Source organism: Caloenas nicobarica, chromosome 2 (assembly GCF_036013445.1).
Source record: "Caloenas nicobarica isolate bCalNic1 chromosome 2, bCalNic1.hap1, whole genome shotgun sequence".
Classification (NCBI taxonomy): Eukaryota; Metazoa; Chordata; class Aves; order Columbiformes; family Columbidae; genus Caloenas; species Caloenas nicobarica.
The window spans coordinates 9,261,508-9,284,923 of record NC_088246.1 but is presented as its reverse complement, the minus strand read 5'-3'; the positions used below and the strand labels follow the sequence as shown (position 1 = coordinate 9,284,923).

The 23,416-nt window shown below is 44.4% G+C and overlaps 1 protein-coding gene across 2 annotated transcripts; it reads right to left on the bottom strand.

Moving 5' to 3' along the window:
* Positions 1–6,487: 6,487 nt before the first annotated feature.
* INSIG1 (insulin induced gene 1) lies at positions 6,488–16,591 on the bottom strand. Of its 2 annotated transcripts, none has more exons than XM_065628715.1 (6): positions 16,531–16,591; positions 15,633–16,024; positions 13,405–13,529; positions 12,564–12,730; positions 12,002–12,101; positions 6,488–8,703 (listed from the first exon to the last, which is right to left on the bottom strand). In XM_065628715.1, exons 2-6 carry the CDS (start codon positions 16,006–16,008, stop codon positions 8,674–8,676), a joined length of 798 nt encoding a protein of 265 aa, XP_065484787.1. In that variant the 5' UTR covers positions 16,009–16,024; positions 16,531–16,591; the 3' UTR covers positions 6,488–8,673. The 2 variants fall into 2 exon arrangements, with proteins under 2 accessions (XP_065484787.1, XP_065484786.1); XM_065628714.1 differs by lacking the exon at positions 16,531–16,591 and adding an exon at positions 16,369–16,446.
* Between the last annotated feature and the right edge of the window lie 6,825 nt (positions 16,592–23,416).

Here is a 23,416-nt window from a genome sequence, read left to right as displayed (position 1 = left end):
AAACTAAGCAGTGACATGAGGATCTGCCCTGACGATACTATACCAAGTGCTTTCTTTGCATGAAAAGAAAAAATCTGATAAAAATCTGAGTGAAATCATCAGGACTGGTTATCTTGTTAGATACCATCACTATCTTCTACTTCTAGCTGATACCTCAGCTGCTTACTACTGTGAAGCTCTTCACTCTCACTCAACTTGTTCCAAAATAACCTTAAACAAGGTGCTCGGGAGGTGACCTATGGGAGGTTTGGTAGAAGGGTTACTCCAGGGCTGACCTCCAGCCCTCAGCCACAACAGTCACTGCTGCTCCCCTACAGCTGCTGCTCCCTTCTGCGAGCGGAACTCCAGACCCAGAGCTGCTTGTGATGCTCAGGACATCTCCCGTCCCACTGACTTCGCCTCATGTCTCCTGCATTTGAATCTTTTCTGGGATCAGGACTTCACTGACTGCACTGTCTGGTTGTTTCAGTAAAGCAAGGAAAAATCATTAAAACCAGAGTTTGCAAAGAAGTTAATTGCTGCAGAGCTCTGCACGGAAATGAATGAGTTCTGTTTGTCTGGACGAGGTCTCTGTTGTACAGGAGAGCCCTTGAAGTTTTGATTTTTGCACTATTTACTCTGCTAATGCTGACTAAGTCAGCATGTTATGTATTCCTGGTCATTCTTCCTTAGTTCAAGCTCTGCATCTCCGTCAGCTTCACAGAGATTTCTGGACTCTGCTGTCTGATCCCTGCAGGGCAAAATTTGGAGTGGGCTTGCATGATGCTGTCTGGGATGTGTTGCACGTCTTTCCTACACCAGCTTGTTTCACCTCTTCCGCCGGCCCAGCAGCAGCAAATTTCCTGGAGAAATCAGAGCACATTGCTCAGCCCACCAGCATGGTTCTGCGCAGAGGGGCCAGAAGGACCTGCATCCCTGGTCTTCCAGCTGCACACCAGGAGTGATCAGGGATCACAGACAAGTATTCTTGCTTTTGAATGGCATCAGGTTCAAATTATACATAGCATTCCATTTAACAGTAGCTTGTTTGTTATAAAGCACCGACAGTGCAACAGGTACCGGTATTAAAAACTAAATGATGGCTTGTAGGTTTCAGAGTTAACAACCAGTCTGAGGTGTTCCATCTCCCAGAGCTGCTCTTCGAAATCAGGGCAGTCCCCAGTCCAACATGACAGCTACATTGCTGGCACTGCAAAGCTGCTCTTCTGAACCAGGGCAGAACAGGTGAGAATTAAACAAACTAACAAACAAACAAAAAACACAAACAAAAAACCAAAACCAAACCAAACACCAAAACCGAAAGCACAAAACCAAAAATAACCACACCACAAAACAAAACCAAAACAATCCCCCCAAAGAAACAACAGCAACAACAACAAAAAAAACCAACCAACAACAAAAAACCAAACCAAACCTAACAAACAAAAAACGAAACCAAAAAACCCCGCAAACCTTCAGTTCATCTTCTGAAACGCGATTGTCAGAACAAGGCAGAGATTTTGCAGAACAGCCCAGCTCCCTGCTTGCTCCCACAGGCACAGAGATGAGGGACGCGGGTCCTTCCAGCAAGCTGACTTTTTTATTGCGGGAAGAGGTTCAGAAACAGGCTGGAAGAAAGCGGCGGGGGCTGGAAGCCTTGAACAAGCTGAGAGTGAATTCTGAGAATGAAAAGGTTGAGTCAGTGCAGTGTGCAGGCTAGAGATCTGGCACAGATCTCTGCCGCCTTTCAAGCCACCGTTGTGGTGACATGGAGAGCGGTGAAGTCCAAAGGGCGATGAAACCGGCATTGAGTCTGGAGGAGACTGTTCAGCCCAGAAGAGACATGAAGGAAGCAGAAAGTGATTGACGCTGGGCCAAGAAATGAAATATTGATGAGAGTGGTGAGTGAGCAAGGGGATACTTGGTAAAAGTGATCAGGAATTTTTTTAAATCTCTTTTTAAATTTTTTTCAAAAAAATGCTGATTTATCAAAACAAAATAATTCCTAACCCAGTACATTCTTACAAATCTCTGTACCATGAAAGAACAACCAAGAAAACAAGTCTGAAAATTGAAATCACTCATCCCATTTTTATAAAAATAATGGTTTAGGTTTTTGAATGGGCGAAATATTTTACTGTGAAGACAACTTCAACCACTTTTCAAAGGTCAGAATCAAACCAACATATTTCAAGATGAAAACTAGTGTGTCAGTTGAGACAAACTTCATGCTCAGAGGTCTTGTCTTCATGCAAAAGAAATAAGGGTCTGATCTTGGTTTTGCTGCAGTGGCAGATCTCCCACAGCCACCTCTGGTGGAAGACGTGAACAGATAGTGCCATGTTTGGGCAGTTGCCCTCACATACATGCCAGCTTGTGGTGACAAGAAGCAACATGAACCCACAAAACCCCACATCATGGGTCAGATTTCAAGTCATGAGCTGAGGAGCATCCTAACGAGTCAGGAAAACCCAGACCTTAGTGACCTCTCTCAGCGATCGCACCATCTCCTGCTCCTAAACGATCTCTGTTTGTAACATAACATCTCCATTGTGTCCAAGTCCAAGGTTTAGGAATCTCCCCCCACAAAGGGATCACAGCCTCCTTGTTCAATCCTGTATGTCCCAGCAGTTCTCTGGTGATGGATAGGAAAGGCTGTAGGTACAGAATCACAGAATCACAGAATCACAGAATGTTAGGGATTGGAAGGGACCTCGAAAGATCATCTAGTCCAATCCCCCTGCCAGGGCAGGAACACCTAGGTGAGGTTACACAGGAAGGTGTCCAGGCGGGTTTTGAATGTCTGCAGAGAAGGAGACTCCACAACCTCCCTGGGCAGCCTGTTCCAGTGTTCCGTCACCCTCACTGAGAAGTTTCTTCTCAAATTTAAGCGGAACCTCATGTGTTCCAGCTTGAACCCATTACCCCTTGTCTTACTGTTGGTTGTCACCGAGAAGAGCCTGGCTCCATCCTCGTGACACCCACCCTTTATATATTTATAAACATTGATGAGGTCACCCCTCAGTCTCCTCTTCTCCAAGCTAAAGAGACCCAGCTCCCTCAGCCTTTCCTCATAAGGGAGATGCTCCACTCCCTTCAGCATCTTCGTTGCCCTGCGCTGGACTCTCTCCAGCAGTTCCCTGTCCTTCTTGAACTGAGGGGCCCAGAACTGGACACAATATTCCAGATGAGGTCTCACCAGGGCAGAGTAGAGGGGCAGGAGAACCTCTCTCGACCTACTGACCACCCCCCTTCTAATACACCCCAGGATGCCATTGGCCTTCTTGGCCACAAGGGCACAGTGCTGGCTCATGGTCATAAAAGTACGGCTGGTTATGTCATGTTACGGCTGGTTATGTTCCCAGTTGGTTGCAGGCCTTTCTGCATTGCAGGATAATGTCTTCTCCAAGCTGTGGTTGTCCCAAGCCACACGATTGGAAGCTTTCTTGCGTCTCTCTGTATGCTGCAATTCAAAATGCAGCCAGAAAAGCCACCACGCTTTCTGCCTTGAAGAACTTCATGGTCACATGCGAACAACTCACATTTCTGCAGGAACATCTCAGCGAGCCCTTCTATTACAGGCCCTTATTAGATGGGATCTCGACTCTCCCGTGAATCCAGGTTGTCTTAATTTTTTTAATTTTACCTTGAAAAGAATGAACTTCTGTGCATTCATGTGCAGCTAAGAGACACACACATCCTTCAGCAGGACTTATATGTTTTAAACTGGTGCTTGTTTAGCTTGATGCTACCAGGATATAATCTTCAAGGCTTTCTGAAGCGGGCTAAGAATATTCAGAGTGAATAAATGTGACTTCTGTGAGGTCAGTCAGCTTTTGCTTTACACCATAACATCAGCTGCTGTGATGGCACTAACCCAGGAGTCGGCCCATGCAATCTGTGGCCAGATTCTGCAACACAGGAACATGTGCTCTTCTATCTGATGAGAACCCGGAGAGAAAGGGTGGAAAAACGCTTTTCTCTCCTCCGTCCATCCAGCAAAAACGAGGGCCAGTTGTAAGTCATTCTGCGACCATTCCAGTTCTTGCATTTGACCAGGTAGGAAATATTCACCATTTGCACAAACACCACCCATCATATACTGCTGTTGGGAGGGAGCTTGGAGCATCCTTGGAGCAGCCACAGGAGTTGTCCTCCCCTTCCCAGCCCCAAGCCCCGGCAGGCTGGCACGAGAGATACTGGAGGAGACTGCTGGAGTCTCTGACCAGTGACCGAGCTGGGAGAAAATGAGATGGCTGTCTTTGATTTCTGTGCAAAAATGCTCACTTGTAACTGGTATTTTAATTCCTAGGAAACATAGCAAGTTGCTGTAATCTCCGTAGCACTTGTCTGATATTTAATATAACAATATAATAGCACTCAAACTACATAATACACAGTCATGACTCACTATAATGGAAAAAATGCAATTTGCAGCTGGAGAAAAACTTTACTGAGTAAAACTCACATGAGCTCTGATCCTTTACGACTTTTTGAGGAGTAACGCATTATTTGTAGAAATTATCACATCCTTTGAATTCCAGCTTTGAAAGTTAAGCAGAGGAGGCCAGCAGCACTGTCACAACCTACAGATTTCCTTATCACACAGACAGGCATGAGGACTGTGGGTTTGTTAACAGCTCACCTGTCCCCAGCTGTAGCCCATGAAGACAGAACATCATCACTGCACAATGGGAATATTTAAACACAAGGAAAGGACCAAACTAGGTATGGGGCAACTCATGGGGTACTTCATTGCCCAGAGAAGTGACCATCACCTGTGGGTACCTTTCCTTGTCCTTTTAACCGGAAGAGCCTGTGATCACCCAACACCTCTCACAGGTTTCCAAAACAGGGTCCTCAATCATAGAATAGTTTGGGTTGGAAGGGACCTCCAAAGCTCATCCAGTGCCACCCCTGCCATGAGCAGGGACATCTTCACCAGCTCAGGTTGCTCAGAGCCCCGTCCAGCCTGGCCTGGGATGTCTCCAGGGACGGGGCATCCACCACCTCTCTGGGCAACCTGGGCCAGTGTTTCACCACCCTCAGTGTAAAACATTTCTTCCTCATGCCCAGCCTGAATCTCTGCTCCTTTAGCTTAAAACCAGCACCCCTTTTCATATTGTAACGGGCTCTGCTAAAAAGTCTGTCCCCATCTTTCTTACAGGCTCCGTTTAAGTACTGAAAGGCTGCAATAACGCCTCCCTGGAGCCTTCTCCAGGCTGAACAACCCCAACTCTCTCAGCCTGTCCATGGTCTCTCATAGAGAAGTTTGCTTTGTTCAACTAGTCCAGCATGTACTGCTTTGTTCTCATGAATTTTGGAGCTACTCTGATGTGCAGGAAGGCAATTGAGACTTAATTTCATTATGCATCTCAATATGTTCCTGCTGTATTCAGAGAATAGACCACGGGCCCTCCTGTGGCTAATTTAGCACCTGCAAATCCCCACACTTAAAGCCAGAGGCTGAATAAACCTCCTGAATGAATTTGCAGGAACCATGCACAGGTCAGATCATCATTCTTGCTGGGAAGACTTTTTTTCTTTAGAAGTTTCATGTACACTCTCCTGTCCAAAAAGGAGACCATCCTGTTCTAGTTCTCCAAGACCAGGCTGTATCCTGCATTTTTTTTTTATAAGATATATTTTTAATTCATTTGGACAAAATCTGAGCAGAGTTTGAGGGAAAGCAGTGTACCTGTATGTACCTCCATCCTCAGACTGCAGCTGTCACCTCCTCAGCTGCCACAGTGCATGAACTGAAGTTAAGCAAACACGGGCTATTTAAGCTAAAATAGTAAGTTTTTAATGAAGCTGCCTTCACCTAAGACAAAGTCTCTGCACTGGTATGGATGAAGGTTCATCAAAAAGCCATTCTACTGTTTCTACCATAAATGTAGCTGCTTCTACAAGTCCGAAATCAATATTTAAGTGCAGTAAAACTGAAGACTTTTTTGGTCTAAATTTACAAGATGCTCTCTTCCCTAAATCAGGTGACACAACAGTTCTAGAATTGCTCAGCCCTATCAGCTGTGCTTGCTCATTCCTACTGTTTGCTCTCCTTAAGATGCTTCAGACTTCGGTAATCATCACCACAGATAACCAAGCCTCCGCAGGAATTGCCATGTTTACCCTGCCCCCTCCATATTTCGTTTAAAATTATGAATTTCAGCATCTTGGAAGACAATGGTAATAAGATTCTGTACCTTAAGTCATATAACCATAACATACACTTATGCTGCCTTTCCTGGCACAGCAGCGAGACTGTTTTCCTTGAGCTGTATAACCCACACTGGAAACCCCTCTAAAAGCTAATCTCTAAATTTGGTTTAGGATTTTTTTGGTTTTAAACCACTGAGTATGCATGACTGAATATTTGTTACACAACCATAACAACTGTCCTTTTCAAGGAAGATTCCTGCATAATGTGAATACAGAGAATCCAAGACAAATATGACTTGATCTTAAAACTTTAATAGTAAAAAAAGTGTAAAACCAAACACGCCGCTGAAAACTTATCAGTAAGAATGAGAATTTAAGTGTTCAAATTCAGAATAGTGCAAATTTTCTTCACCCCCCTCCTACCTCTTCCAAACTTAAACCACTTTGGTTAAGATACTCCAAAGTATTGGCAAAAAATGAACTTTTGACTTACATTTTTGGCTGCATTATTTCTAACACATACAGAATTAGATTCAGTCTTTACAAATAAATCTGTCAATCAAACAGTTGTAGAGATCACTGTCACCTTTACTTCTGGTTTTATAACATTTTGAAATTGGTTTCAAGATGATTACAAAACTGTCTCCCCAGCAGGTAGCTTAAAACAGCTGAGGTGATCCAATCCTGGTCCGAGGACCTAATTTCTTCAAGTAGTCCTATAAAATGCGATTACTTAAGTTTTAAACATTTGAGGAAGGATCTTACACCAATGAAATTACCCTCGATTTACACCAAAGCAAGTTTAGAACGGGGGTCTGCTCTGTAATACAGACTTTGTGCTAAACTTTTCCAGCTACAAAAAAGCACAAGCAGCAGTTATAGCATTCCCTTAGAAGAGTGAAAACAGCCAGAACACTGCTACTTGTCTCAACGTCCTTTTTGATGGGTCACTCGTTAACTGATGTCTCTAACTATATCTGAAGCCATGTAAGATTGGAAATGAACACACACACAAAAAAAGGATAATACAAAAAGGCAAATCCATAAAAGTTTACAAGTACACCATAACCACAAAATTGGAGTATTTCTAAAAATTTGGGTTCAATGAAAGACACAACAAAACTAGCTTTCCTAGTTAAATAAATTATTGCTCCATTTGACTCCATGCAGCATTGAAATGAACTCAGAACCCTTCTCTCTTTAATCTCTCAGAAATGATCGATACTGAAGAGAACATGAGGCTCAGATTTACTGTACATTGCACTTCAACTTTAAGACCTAATACTTGCTATTTAGGTCTCCTGTGGTCTAAGCTATCAAATGAGTACGTTGTGCTCACCAGAACTAAGTATTAATAAACACCAAATGTTTAATGTAGTGACATAAGCACTTTTTTTTTTTTAAGAAGGCAATCACAGATTGCAAGTTCTATAGGGTTGTGAAAAAACAAATAGTGATCTCTTTCAGAAACTGAACTGAGAAAACAAGCTGTCCGCTACTCTTCATATACAGTTTAAATCACATTTTAGGCCTGCTTCTGTTTCCAATAATTTCAGTCCAAACCCTGACTCAAACAGAAGCAAGATAAAGGAGGAAACTGCAAATCTAAGGAGTTGGGGACACGTACTCGATGGCCAAGCAATGGCCTGCAATGCACGTTTTTTCAGTGACATCAGACATTTAAGATACCCAGGACGCCCTTTAGTGAGATACTGAAGCACATATCTAATAGTAACAAGAGTACTCACACACACTTGAATTTCTTACTGAATTAGGGCCAGAACTTGATTCTTGCAAATCTGCCTGCAAACTTCAGAAGTAATGAAATTTCCAGTCAGAATTTCCTGATAAAGTTCACTTTAGAACAAGATTGTCTCCAGTGATCACCTGTTGTACTGAACTAATTTAGAAATTCCAAACTAAGTGACTTCCAACCCTTTGTCCCTCCAACCCTCTCCACAGTCAGACAAACTTAATGCAGCATTACAAGTAAGGGCATGATTCCTTCATAAGACTCCTAAAAGCATTAGTGCAATGCCTTTAATCTGTTTTGATCACTCTCATTTTTAAATAACCCTATTTTTTAAAGATTCGGATAAATACTATTCCTATTAAACCATACTTCACCATTGTTAAGCACCATCGATCTACTTCCTTTGGGCACTGATACAAGAGCTTGTAATTAAATTTCAGGTTCAAGGCTTTAAAATACGGCAGCTGCTTCAATAACTTACACTGGAATCTAATACTTGGAAAGCTGCCACTTAGCCTGAACAGTTGTACGCAACATGGTGTTAAACTCTTCCAGAGAACAGCCATACGCAAATGCTTATGTGGTAAATCAGAGTAAGATTTCAAGATAAGCAGTTAATTTCACTTGGCTATTCTAAGAATGGATTAATATTTTTTTCCACAAGTCATTTGTGCAGTGAGCGCATAAAGAGATTATTGTCTCTAATCTTCAATTTAAAATGGGAACACATCTTCGTAATGTTGCTTTCACACTGCCACCGTGCTCTCTTGTTCGAAGATTTAATCATTGTGCGGTTTCTCTGGAATACCCTATGGATAAAAAAAACCCAAACAAACATTAAAAACATTTTTAATGCCGTCTGTTCAGTGACTATATGATGCAATATTTTCAAAGATTAAATAGTCAAGTAACCTCAGTTATGCTGACAATGACCTATCAGACATGGCTTCTTATAAAACCTCAACAAGGACATGCTCCTTAACTGCAGACAAAAAAAAAAAAATCTCACTACAGGTCTGTGCTGCCTCAGTCAGTGCATCTAATAAATCCATCTACCTGTTGCACTGCTTTTTGTAACACTTTGTTCGCTTCCCTCCCTGTTTCAGTTTATTTCTCAGCAGAAGGTACACACTGCTTCACTTAAAAGGCATTAATTCAGATTTTTAGCAGCTCTCTTTCAAACTGGTCTTCAAGTACAAGTTACTTAATTTTCCAATCAAAGCCTGGTATAAGATAGACTTACTTTATTTCCTTCTAAGTCTTTTTTCTTGTATGAAATCCTCTAGTATGTCAGTGTAAGAAATTTAACCGACTTTTCTTTAAAACAAAGTTTGTAATATGTTCTTATTCTAGAGCCAAAATGTAAACGTATTTTCAAGTATTGAATGTGTTCACAGTTCCACCTCAAGCAAGGAGCGATCAATAGATATTTGTGAGGTCCAATTCTGAATACTACCCTAGTTGGCCCGATTTTGAGAACGATGATGAAAATGAATGAAGTGTTGCCACCCATTTAACCCAGCTGGTGAACACCGACCGAGCAGCTTCAGGTGTCATAATGACCAGCAAGAGCTGATGGCAGCAGCATTGTCACCTTTTCTTTTGAAATCAAGCTATTAAAGAAAATGTTTGATTTCATCCTCGAGCTGATAGCAAAAAAACCCCCAAAAAACAGAAAACCAAACCAAACAAAAACACCTCACCAAAACACCAAACAAACCCCAAAACCATCCGCTAACAGCAGGTTTGCTTAAATGTAACACTGCACTTGGTTACTGCATTTAAGTTCACTTGAAATCCAGTGACTGAAAAGCAGCAAGCATCTCCTAGCTAATGTTTCTCAGGATGGGAAGCACCATCTCAGCAACACTTCTCATTCTACTTCTTCTGCTTTCTTTTCTAGCTGCAAAACTAGACAGGGGCTTAGGAAGAAGCGAGGCAACTTTACTCCGCTGGAGTATTTTCCACAGGTGCCCCCTTCTACTCTAGACATGCCCAGAAAATATCTCCTGTTTGATCTGCAACTGTCACACACAGCCAAACAGCTCAGGGACTACAGGAGAATGTAGCTACAACAGTAACTGGTTCATTTAGGTTTAGTTTAAAAAAATGCAATATTCCATCTCCTTGTCACATTCACAATGGCCAACAAAACAGACTGATGCTTTTCAGTCATCTCCACAGAGGAAGCTCCTAGCAGACTATATGTACCATTCTGTTGGAGAAGTGGAATTATTTCAGTTTCTGGCACTGAATGCTTCATGATGACTTGCAGAAGTATTTCTGTAAAGAATGTTTAGCTTCTCAAAGTTTTTCCAGATTAAGTAATGGTAATGTAAAACACATGAGAAGGTACTTCTAAACAACCAGAATAGAATGCTTTGCCTTGCCAACTTCCCTCTTTCTTTGGAAGGAAGATGACAAGATTGACAGGAAAGTTGCAGGCAGGAGCCAGTCTGATTTTAACTACATTCAGGTGAGATGCCAGGTGAAAAGAAGTCAACAGAAAAGAGAATCGTCCTATGTGCCTAAATTTATTTTAGCTCTTCCTTCTTTAAGGCTCCCTTCCTTTGCTTTCTAACATAAGCAGCATAATAACTGGAAGTGCTGCATATGCCAATGTGAAATACTATAATTTTATTTTGAGACTCTGCTTGCAATAACAAAGCTTAAATAAAACTATATATAAAGATATCTTTTTTCACTTGATGTCAGTGGCAAATTTAAAAAGATAAATTATACCTTCCCTTCTCCCCATACAGGTAGTCCTAAGAAAAAACACATACAGATAGTATGCACCACTGGGATTTGAAGGGGGAGTGAGCTTGTATTGTAAAGAACCTCAGAGCAAACCAAAATTGACTGTGAAGTTAAGATTGTAACCACGCTCCCAGGCAATCTATTACTTGGTATCAAGTCAGCACAAAAGAAAAGCCTCAATAACAGGAGTAGATTCGCCTTGTGCTTTTTTTTTTTTTAAACAGCCTTTTCTACAAGAAGTTACTGTTAATTTAGTGTAGCTGAGAATCAATACTAAAGAAATTAATCTTTAATGTTAGCCAGTGGTGCTCAAGCAACGTGGTTCTCTTCGCCAGCTTGTCTGCAAGCCTGGCCATCTGCAGCATTGAGTTCAGACTATCTGCATCAGAAGCATGTTAGCATCCATCTACTGCGTTCACAAGACTAGGCGGCAGAGACAGAAAGCCTGTTCCAGGCAAGACAGCTAGCTTAAGACTAATCTTTTTACTCACTCATGGTTCAGTCCCAAAAAGCAGCTTTCCCACTCACTAAGCAGTTCAGAAACTAATATTTCAGGAACTCCCAAGTCTAAAAATGCCCTTGCTTCAGTAAAAATGAAAGGCACCTAAACCACAGCAGTCTTAGAGAGGTGAAATACCTGAAGGATGTTTTCCAGTATAAAGAACTTACAAAGCAAAGAATACAGAAGTTAAATCAATACAGTATTAATTATTACTATCCATCACTGTCAGAACACTTTTCAGAACCAAGCCTTAGACTGATGTGCAAGCACACAGCCAGGTTTACTCTCAGGTACGCTACAAGGAAATAATCACTGAAGAACCTGGCAAACGAGACAGTCATTTATACCATATTGTCCCATATATGGAGTGATATTTGAACTACATCTTAAGTGACTGGTAAGAGCATATTTGATTCTACAGTGGTGGAATTTAATGCTATACAGGGACATTTCCTTTCACCTACATAACAAAAATGCTTTACTTCAAAAATAATTAGAGAAAGCTCCTCTATGTCTCAGCATCAAGGGTAGCTAGAAAGCTAATTCAAAGTACTAATGGAGCAGGAGCAATTAGAATTCTCACCAGAAGCAGCGTACTGATTCCAGTCTTATTTAGGCTATTGCTGGAAAAAAGTTAAATCCAGAAGATACTCAAACACTTACTAATACATTTTCCACTCTACTGGCAACACAGGTTGTACATTTACCTTTCAACTCTTGGGACGATATCTATTTATCTCTGTCAATTTGTGAGTCATACCCTTTAAGGCATAGTTTGTTCTTGGACTAATAACAATGGAAGGCATTTGGATTGTTAAAGGACACGCTAATTATACAGTAATTACCATAGCCAGTTGGCGTCCTATGTTTCCTACAGTCACACCTCCTGAGAAAAATATGCACGGAAGCCAAGAACGGATGTAAAGAAAATCTGGGGATGTATACCTAGTAAACAAAAGGAAATAAGTTAGTATTATCACCTTACATACTGTTAACAAGATGCTACAGAATTGTCTCCCTGGCCCCAAACAGAAAACCAGCAACATCAAAGAAGAAATAGGGAGACCAAATTAGGTCTGTTCACTTAATAAGCTTCTAAATCCCACTGTTCTAGCCAGCAAAGCTTAAAAATTCTCTCTCCTGAGAGCCATGATACACCAAGTCAGTAGCAGCTCAGTTTGCTGAGCTGTTCCCAGTTCACACATCCCAACTCGTCTGCTCCCCACCCTCCAGCCACTTCTCAATCTGATCATTTGGAACAACTGGACAATTAGCTGCCTTAGACAAACAAAATATTGTATTATAAGGACATGCCCAATATGTTAACAACTAACTTTCAGTACATGTCCACTCCTGTTTTTAGCTAAGACAAAAAAGCTGAAATAGTATTTTTAAAGCGTAACTTACTGATAAACACCATTATATACAAGAAACTGGGTTATCAGAGTTGCTACAAAGGCTATTGTAATTCCAAGTCCGAGACCACTTCTTGAACGATCAAATGTCCACCAAAGACCCAGTGACAAGGCTGCCAGAGTCAGGGACAGCTGGACGTTGTTTGCAAAATCTAGTTTCTGGAAAAAAAAGATGTTAAGGACAATCCTTTTAAGTCTGTAGACATCCTGCTGCTGAAACTGAACAAGGCAGAACTCAAACTGGAAGCAAGCACGATTCCGTATCTCTAAACACAATACACTCAGGATCTGGTTTTCAGACCTGCCAAGCAATCAGAGCCCTTGCTGGCTTTGACTGGAGTGTGAGTGCAAAAGTAACATCAACTTTTGCCGCACTGAGCATCTAAAGAATACACTATATTGTAATATATTTACCTTTTATGGATTTTTTTGTCCTAAGTAACCCAGTTATCCCTGCTGATTTAGGTTCTCTGCTCAAACCACCATTATTCAACACAAAGAACACTCTTACTGAACAGTTCAGTGTACGTCACTAGCTAATTGTGTTAGGTATTAGATGTAGACAACATACAGATTATAATTACACATCTTACACTGCTATACTTGCAGTTAAACCAGACATACTATGATGTTTATCCCTCCTCACTCCCAGTACCCCCCCTCAACTACTTTTAATTGAACTATGTTATCTCTTTTAAAGTCTCTCAGAAATTTATGCCTCTGCCAGCAGCACCATCCTCACCTTGTAGTTCTCCCAGACGTGAACGGGAGAGGCTGTTTCATGACAACGGAAAAAGCACATTGAACAACAACGTAAACTAGTTCAAGGATACAGCACTTGCATGATTAATGCCAACGAAAACTGCTATGCATCGCATTACGCTGGCCCACTCTCTCTTGAATTTGTGTGGTTCCCCAAGGTGGCTGTCAATGCAGGGATACAGCAGGCCAACCACAGCTGCAAGAGAAGCAACACTACTTGTACTAAGTATTATACAATGATTACTTCAACATTACTAAATATTAGTTTGGAAAACAAGTGCTTGACAAAGTGGCAAGGTACCTGATGAAGAAAAGACAATTACCTCCCTTTTAGAAAAACAACAACAACCACAACCCCCCCACCAACAAATCCCCAAAACAAACAAAACAAAAAACCAAACCAACAAAAAAACCCACCAAAACACTCTAACAAGCAATAGTCTATTTGGACATTTAAAGCTGAGATATATGTTGTGATGTTAAGGTATCTGACTTCAAGCTCTGTTTCTGCCATGAGCATATATCATTTGACATCCTGAGCATATGCTTGTTTTGTACCAATAAATAACAATGCATAACTAAAACCTAAATTACAGTGGGGAATGGAATATGCATTTATTGCTCCTGTGCAGGGCAGACAGTTTATGAACTGGACTCATTAGCTGTGAATCAAACCCTGAATTAAATACTGCCTGGACTCAAAAGTTTCCTGGCAGAGCTGTTTTGTTTCCTTCTGCTGGGCTGCAAGTCATTCTGTGCTGCCACCCAAATCAGATGAATTTTGATACCAAGCAGAAGCAGAGCTGAACTTTAAGCAGCACCTGCCATCAGTCATATTTATGTCAGGGAAAAATAACTACTCATACTAGTAACCAGGCAAAGTTTTTATCCTCATACAGCATTTTCTCAGCCTTATCAGTCTCCAAATTGGTTGCAGAAGAAAAACATAGGCTAGTGTTAGCTCAGCTGCCAGCATAAACACTAGATGAGTTTCATTCTTCCAAGCCTTGCAACTCCATATGTTGCCAACTCCAAGGTCAGACATGCTGCTTTAACTGTATGTAACATGTATGTTTGTTTCCTTTCCTTTTTCCCTCCTTGAACTCTTAAGAGGAATAACTTCTATGTTAAGAAGGCTACAAGACATATCATTCTAAGAAAAAAAAAAAGTGACATGATGCTGAAACAGTTTCATTACTCTGTTGCCATTTACCACGACTTTTAACCTCATGATAGCAGCTAAATGCCGAAGTTTAACCCAACTGTGCAGGACTGTGAGAACTCTCATTGGAGTATATCTTATGGCAATCTCTTTTTAGCATGCAGTTTATCATTCATTCAAGTTTATGCTTTATCACTCATACCCTCTGATTTACAAGTAGCACATGACAACATCACCGCATTAAAAAAAAAAATGGAAGAGCTGTTTAAAGCACTTCCAACGACGACATAAAAAAAAAAGACTACAGTGCATTTATTTCCTAAGACTTAACGCCTTTTAAACCCCCCACACTTCGCCAAGCCCTTATTTTGTTTTGGCCAGGTCAGGCGAGAGCTATCAACGCTGGCGCACCGGCTACTGCGCCAACCGCACCGAGCCCCGTGTTTTCGGGGGTATTTCGGGCTGCAGCTCTGGAGCCGACCCGGAGAACGGGCTGGTCGCCCCTACACGTGACTTCCTTGTTTTTCGGCCCAGCCCGTGGCCAGTTCGCACCGACAGCCAATGGCGAGCGCCGCCCGCCACTCACCAGTTCGGGGGCAGCCAATGGGCAGCGAGGGGCGGGGCCGCGGCACGGGGTGGCCCCACTCGTGCCCGGCCGTGGGGCGGAGCGGGGAGAGCGGGGGAAATCGCGCAGCCAGTTTGCGGGTGTCCCTGGAGAAACGCGGCTTGGAAGGCGCGTGTCCACGCTCGGCTCCGCGCCACGGCGCTGGAGCCGTTCAGTGGCGCTTACAGACCACACCACGCTGCAGGAAAAATACACTTTACCCACAGAATGCACCAGCTAAAAAAAGAAAAAAAAAAAAAAAAAGAGCCTTCGGACACGCGTGGGTGGCTCTTGTCCATGGATAAAGCTGGAGTGGGCATGCATCCTTCCAAAAGCTGGAGTTTGCATCACCTGCTGTGTGACAGAAGTTCTAAGCTCCCACATGCATGGGTCACCAATTCAAGTACGCCTCACTTCTCCTCCCCACGGGAGGATGGGGAGGAAAAAAAAACCCACAACAACTTTAAAAAAAAAACAAAACAAAGAAAACCCACCAAAACCCAAACAAACACTCGTGGAGGTCAGTAACTCACCTGCTGCCATCCCACAGCATAGGGGCACCCACCAGGCAGAGGAGAAGAGAGTAGAAATCACTTCGTCAGGGAACAGAGTCACATTTCTCTGGATCTGCAGCAAGTTCAGCACCAGGGCCATGAAAGCACCGACCACAAAGAGGACCACGCTCCTCTGCACCAGGTGCTGACTCAAGTTCAAGGTGCTGCTGGCACTGGAGGTGCTGGGGCTGCGTGCTCCGGGACCCACCAACGTCAGCGAGGGGCTGGGGACAGAGGAGCTCAGCATCTCGCCCACCTTGGCAGCCAGCGGGGCAGTCGTGTTTTCCAGTTGGGCTTTGTGCCTCCCCCTGGCAGCGCAGGAGCAGCTCCAGGTGCAGTTCTCCAATCTGGGCATTGGCTTCACCAGAGCCCTGAAAAACACGCGCAGGGACAGGCTTTTAAAACCCCCAACAACGGCCAGGTCAACCCCTGACACACTGCAGCAACCAACCTCATCCAGAGGCACCGGACAAGCGGCTCGGAGGGGGAAGGGCCCTGCAGGAGCGGGGTGAGCGGACCCCCCGGAGCAGCCCCAGGGCTGCGGTGCCCCGGCCGGCAGCAGCGGGTTCCCGGCCCCAGAGCCCCGAGTGGCTCGGCCGCAGAGGAGGACACGGGCCCTACAGCCCCTTCTCCCTCCGGGATGGGGGTCACTTCCCGGCCCGGGAGAACAAACCCGCCTCCCCCTCTCCCCACCGGGGTCTCCCCGCCCTTTTACCTCAAGGGGCTGCTCCCGCCGCCGCCGCCTCGGTCCGTGAGGGAGGGAGAACAGCCACCAGCTCTACCGCCTCCCCCCCCGGCTCGCCGCCACCGGCCCGCGCCCCGCGGAAGGTTTATAAGCCCCCAGCCGCGGGTGTCACGTTACCCGCCGCCGACCTACCCGCGGCCGCAGGCAGCGCCGGGCCCCGCCGCTCCGCTCCGCCACCCCTCCCCTCGGGCCGGGCCGCGCCGGGCGGGGCGGGGCCGGTAGCGAGCGCCGAGCGCGGGAGCCGCCGCGCCAGCCCGGGTGCCCGCGGCCGGTCGGGTGAGGCGCCGCAGCCAATCCCGGCCGGGCGGCTGATATGACGTGCGGGACACACCACCCGCCTTCCCCCCCCCGCCGCCGGCACGCACCGCGGGCTGACGGCGGCGGGACCGCGCGGCGCTGCCGGCACGCACCCCCTGGGGCGTGGCCAATGGCGGGCGGGGCGGGAGCGCGCGGGGGGGAGCGGGGTAGGGAAAGGGACCTGGGGGTCCTGGGGACAGCAGGTGACCGTGAGCCAGCGCTGGGCCCTTGTGGCCAGGAAGGCCAATGGCACCTGGGGTGGATTAGAAGGGGGGTGGTCAGTAGGTCAGAGAGGTTCTCCTGCCCCTCTACTCTGCCCTGGTGAGACCTCATCTGGAATATTGTGTCCAGTTCTGGGCCCCTCAGTTCAGGAAGGACAGGGAACTGCTGGAGAGAGTCCAGCGCAGGGCAACGAAGATGCTGAAGGGAGTGGAGCATCTCCCGTGTGAGGAAAGGCTGAGGGAGCTGGGGCTCTTTAGCTTGGAGGAGACTGAGGGGTGACCTCATTCATATTTATAAATATGTAAAGGCTGAGTGTCACGAGGATGGAGCCAGGCTCTTCTCGGTGACACCCAATGATAGGACAAGGGGCAATGGGTGCAAACTGGAACACAGGAGGTTCCACTTAAATATGAGAAGAAACTTCTGCACAGTGAGGGTGCCAGAGCCTGGACCAGGCTGCCCAGGGAGGTTGTGGAGTCTCCTCCTCTGCAGACATTCCAACCCGCCTGGACACCTTCCTGTGTAACCTCATCTGGGTGTTCCTGCTCCGGCGGGGGACTGGACTGGATGAGCTTTTGAGGTCCCTTCCAACCCCTGACATTCTGTGATTCTGTGAGGGGTGCGCGCCCCCTCGGCGGGGGATGGGGGGGGCACGCGGGGCTCCCTCAGCGCTGCCCAACGGCTGTAACCGCCCGCTGAGCGGGAGCCCTGAGGGGAACCCCGGCCGGCGGCGCTGATAGTGGATGGTGGTTGGTGATATTGGAGATGATGGCGGTGCTGAGGGTGTCGGTGGCCTCTGCAGTCCAGCCCTTGGCTGCTCGCCCAGCCTGCCCTGGTGGTTTGGCCCCTTGGGAGATGGTGGTTGGTCATGGGGAAGGTTGAAGGTGGCTGCTTTCTGTGATTCTGTGCTGCGGCGTCGCCTGAAGATGAAGGGATCGGTGATCATGGCTCTTGTAATTGTAAAATGATGGCGTAAGGAGATCTCGCCAAACCCTGTTGTAGGGTGCCAAATGCAGACCCTGTGTCAGCAACCAACCGTGGGGTGCCCAGTGGGTCACAGGCTGGTTGGGATTGGAAGGTACCTCTGGAGATCATCCAGTCCAACCCACCTGCTAAAGCAAGTTCACCCAGACCAGATCTCACAGGAATGTGTCCAGGCAGGTTTGAATGTCTCCAGAGAAGGAGACTCCGCAACCTCTCTGGGCAGCCTGTTCCAGTGCTTGGTCACCCTCAAACTAAAGAAGTTTCTCCTCATATTCATATGGAACCTCCTGTGCTTCAGTCTGTGCTTGCTCAGGTTCAAAACAAATTGTTATCTCAGGCTTCAAATTATTTCCAGTGACTCATGTGGGATTATTTGTTTACTTTGCCTGAAAAAGACCCTCTGTGGGCAGCAGTAATTTGACAACAGATTTTCTGCAAAAAAGAGCACTTGTAAGCTGCTATGGAAAGAGCCTCGAATACCCAGAATCTCCTGACTGTCACCATCGGGGCTGACAGCCTGAGCAGCTTCTTCACCAGCACTGGCAAAGCTTGGGTTGTGGTGCCCCCAGCCTAGTGCAGTGTCATTGAAAAGCAGTTCAATGCGAGTTCACTCTCTGGACTCTGCAAAGGTCTGGAAATTGGTTGTGTGTGCTGTACATCAAGTTTAGCACCAACAGTTGTCTACAGTGCAGGACTCAGCTGCCAGGTGTCTTTTTTAAGATGCTAGTTCTCCAGGATGCACTGGAGGCTGGTGTGTTGACAGTAGGAATTAACTGCATTTCTTGCTTATTTGGCTGGTCTCACTGGAGCCAGCAGGATGTCTTTTTCACATGAGATATGTGCTCTTTACAGTCGTAAAGAATAGAGGACCCAATGGCTTCCCAAGTGATGACACTGAGGACTTAACAATAGTTGGAAGCCATGACCACGATGGGCAGAATGATGGTCCAAGCTCTTGGACCGTCAGTGTTCAACAGTGACTCAATGATGGTTCTAGTTGTCTTTCATCGATATGTTAGATGTAACAAAAAAATATGGAATCAATTAAAGATATGGAAAGAGACAAGTGCTGTGTACATGGCAAAGAGTAGAACTCATCTGGGATAGGGTTGTCCCTTCTGATCTTTGCTCATTTCTAGCAGGGATGCAAAGAGTTTGGAGAGCTGAGCCTGCTGAGCAATGTGCCTTTGCATAAGGTACTCGGCTGTCTTGGTGATGGCCAAATTGTTAGTTCCGCTGTTGGAAGCAACAGAAGAGCCCAGTATTTTTGTCTTAATACTGACTAGCTTGGGATCAGCCCAGTCCTGCTTCACAGATTTCGCTGCTGGACTGCTGTATACATGTCCTCAGCACACAGGATTGTAAATATTCAGTTTCCATTGCTGTTCTATCTCAATTGTGTACCAAAACAGCTTTTGGTATTAGTTTCATATGCTAAAGCTGTTTGGACTGTTCTGTCAGATTTTTTAAGACATGATTTATTTCCCTTTCTTCATTTTTTTTCCCTGACCCAGTGGACCTATAAGTTTGAGTTAACAGTTTTCAGACACAACAGCCTTAATACATTCTCAGCATTTTATGGGTTCCTTTGCAGAAACATTCGATTTGTTCCAGGAAATCACATGCAGACATAACATTTCCCTTCATGGTAAATGTGTACGAGTTTTGAATTGACACAGGCAACTTATCCCGAGATCGCTAAGCAGTACCTTTGGCAGCTTTAAATAAGGGTTAGAACTCATTCCCTGGGAAATTTCCTTTCTTCTTGAATCACTTTGAGATGTATCGAGGACGGCGGATCTGAGATAAAAGAATCCATCTTTGCAAGAAATCTCTTCCTGGAGTTGACCTATGGGAAACAAATATAATTCGTCCTTGCTTGTGCTACATCTCTACTGTATTTGAAAAGATATCTCTGTATTAAATTTTTTCTCCCCGAATCTTACCCATATTCTCCATGTCTGGGCAGAGCTCACATTCCCTTGTGCTGCGTCTGCCAATTTTCTTTCCTGAAAGAACTTCTTAAGCATTTTCTTTGTCCTGTGTTTTTTCCTTTCCTCATGGTTATGTCTCCTTTGCTGGTTCCTGCAGCATCTTTTTATTACATTTTTTTCCATAATATCATGTGGTGGTGCCCTTCTTTCTTCCAGGTTTCTTTCAGACAACAGAGACCAACCTCTGAGATGGTAAAACTTGCTGCAGCTTCACTAAAACAAATGGAAACAATACGCCTGTGCACTAGTTGAGAAATTTGCCCTAAGCTTGTTTATCCTGAAGTTGCTTGCTTAGAATAAAGGTTAAATGCCTCTTTATGATCGTGTCGCTTTACAGTCATAACGCTTTACATTTTCTTTTAGAATCCTAAAAAGGGTTAGGCCTCTGCATGCTTTGATTAATGCCTGAAATTTTATGCTTAACAGTTATTTCTGGAGAGAAGTGCTCATGCGTCTTTGTGAGACTAATGACATTGTTATTTTTATCTCATTCTTTAGCAAAGACAGCAGAATTTGGAAGTACTCAGCATCACTACTCATTACCTAAATAATTTCACCTGTTCTTTCATGTTTTTTGTATTAAACTCTGTGATGTTCTGTAATCTGACAACATGCCTGTCTCACAAAGACCGTTTCATGGGCCTCTTAGGCAGGAAACTTCAGATGCCGGGACATTTTATTTTTCTCCCTACCTAAACCAGATCAAAAAATGAGCTGGCTGCTGATACAATCTCAGAAGGCAGTGGTAGAGAATCACAGAGCAAGACCTGTATTATGCCTAAAGCTGCTCTCCCTCTGCTTCACTAGAGACTTTTTGGAATTTATTCACCTTCAAGACTTTCTCCTATTGATACAGAGAATAGAAGCCTTCCCCAGTCATAAGCTAAGCCTTAATCTCCTGTGTCTCCCTAAAAGGGTTTAGTGACAGGCATTGTTTGATTCCTGATGTCAACCTTACGCACAACAGTTCAAAAAATCTTTTGACAGCAGAAGCAGTTTATCAGACTGAGTTCTTTGCTTTATCAGCATCTGCGGTGTAGTTGTGTGAATTCTCAGGAATCTGCAGTGAATCCTGCAGCTTGCCTGGTGCCTTCTCAGAAGTTGGTGTACCTTGGCAATAAATGGCGTGTGCTGAGTTCTATAGGATAGTTCTGTGAAATTGCCCACGTCCCAGTCCAGGAACTCATTGAAAGCTGAAAGGAGAAGGACGGGGAGTGATTACATGGTACAATAAGCAAACGTACAGACTCTGAACAAGACAAATCCTGGTCAGAACACTCCAGGCTTGTAAAACAAAGGGGTAAAACAATACGTGTTGGTAGTTAGCATATAATAATGTGAGTCATCTGCAGTGAGCAGAACTGAAAAACTCGGCTGCTTTTACATAATTTGAGGGTGAGAAACTATAGTTGGAGTCTGAGCATGGAAATTAAACCCTTAAGATATCCTAACAAAGCTCTATCTTTGCGTACGTAATAACATTGTAGTGGGCATATGACAAATGTTAATTGAAGTTTTTTTGTTTGGTTCCCGACATTTCTCTAGCTGCCTTTTTTTTACCAGAACAAAACAGAAGGAACAATTACATGTAGGCTGCAGTCTTCAAGTGTCTATAAATTCATGTAACAACTATCACATAATTAGCTAATCGACATCCTGCATGCAGCTGTGGGTACTGACTTGCTGTCAATGAACCTCTGTCCTGACACAAAGACAGTGTCTTTGTCTCAGTTTCAACTTCATTCATTGCCATCGTTCTGCATATTTATGCAGCAGCGAGTTCAGTGAGTTCATAGTTGATATTCAAGATGGTGATTTGATCTAAACTTTATTATGAAAAAAACTATTTGCTGGTTATATTTTTTGTAGAAAAAAATTACTACTTTGATTATATTAGTAGGTTTGTGAGGCTGGTATGAGCAGTGTTACCGAGGCAAGCTGTTCTATCCAGGTGTGGTGAAAAATTGTTGGAATTCTGGTCTTAATATAATTACATTTATACATTTATTTATACTACCTCCAGATCTTTAAATGTGCCAATTAGAAGTAGTGTTTACAACCTAGGACACTCTAAGGAGTGGGTTTTCTTGAAAGTAAAATTGTTGGCTATAATACCTTTGTAAATCAGTAACCAGTCAATTGTCATCTGAGGGGATGGCCAGTTTATTACAATAGTAGCCCAAGTCATGATAGTCTAAAGAACAGGTGAAATACACAGATGTATCATGATAAAAACAAAACCAAAACAACAACAACAAAACAGAAGGAACATTGTATTCTATATGCTTTTATTTCTGGATGGAAACATTACTTGCATGGAGAAGGAAACTAAGCACCTTTCTATCACTGATCCTTACACAGCATCAGGTTTTGAAAAGGTGCTCCTCCAAGGTGTAAGTGCAAGCATGTCCATGGCTCATTGTAAGCTTAAATGTTTTTTGCTTGTTTGGTGACCTGGGACTCAGCCACAGAATCACAGACTGGTTGGGATGGGAAGGGACCTCTGGAGATCATCTAGTCCAACCCACCTGCTAAAGCAGGTTCACTAGAACAGATCGCACAGGAAGGTGTCCAGGCGGGTTGGAATGTCTCCAGGACTCCACAGCCTCTCTGGGCAGCCTGTTCCAGGGCTCTGGCACCTCAAAGTAAAGAAGTTTCTCCTCATATTCAGATGGAACTTTCCATGTTTCAGTCTGTGCCTGTTGCCCCTCACCCTATCACAGGACACCACTGAAAAGAGTCATTTCCATATAGGATGAAAAGGAAATTTCCTCAAGGATTGCAATGTGCTGAGCTCTCCTTATAGCCCTCTTCTTGTGGTACCCAATCCTGCACTTTTCATTCTCTCACGATGACAGCCTTCCCACTTACTCTTGTCGTATGCGCCTGAGGAAGATGTTTCTGGAATTCATATGCTGGCTGTAGGGTTAATCATGAAGCCAACACAAGGGAGTTACTCCCCCAGTACATGCTTAAAGCTTTAGGTTCCATCACGCTGCAGTGGAGGAGACATGTAGTGACAGTCTCCTGTAGCTATTCAACTTGGGACTAATAGTTACACAAGAGAGGAAAGAACTCGTACAGCATCCTCATGTTCCAAACTCTTCTCACTCTGTCAGGTAGAAGGACTCTTCCAATCTCAGTGATGCAGCTGCAGCCTCAGTGTCTGATGGGACAGCCAAGGTCTAAATCTGACGAGCTCTTCTCAGCTCTGCCCCTTCCCTCCTTGTCCTTACTGCGGTAATGACTATAAATAGCAGAGCTGTGGCTACCTAGAATAGACTCAGTATCAAACTCTCTGCTTATATCTGTACGTCTTCATGTCCTTTAAACTCTGGAGCACAAGGCCGAGAGCTTTAGAGTTGTTGCTGTCGCATGGGAAATACTTTCTTGCAGAGCTTTTCATATGGGATGGTTCTCCCCAATTCACACTGCTTTTAAAAAAAACATACGTTAAGACATCAATAGCTCATCTTGCAGGACTACATTATGTGACTGCATGAGAGAGGTCACAGGAGGTG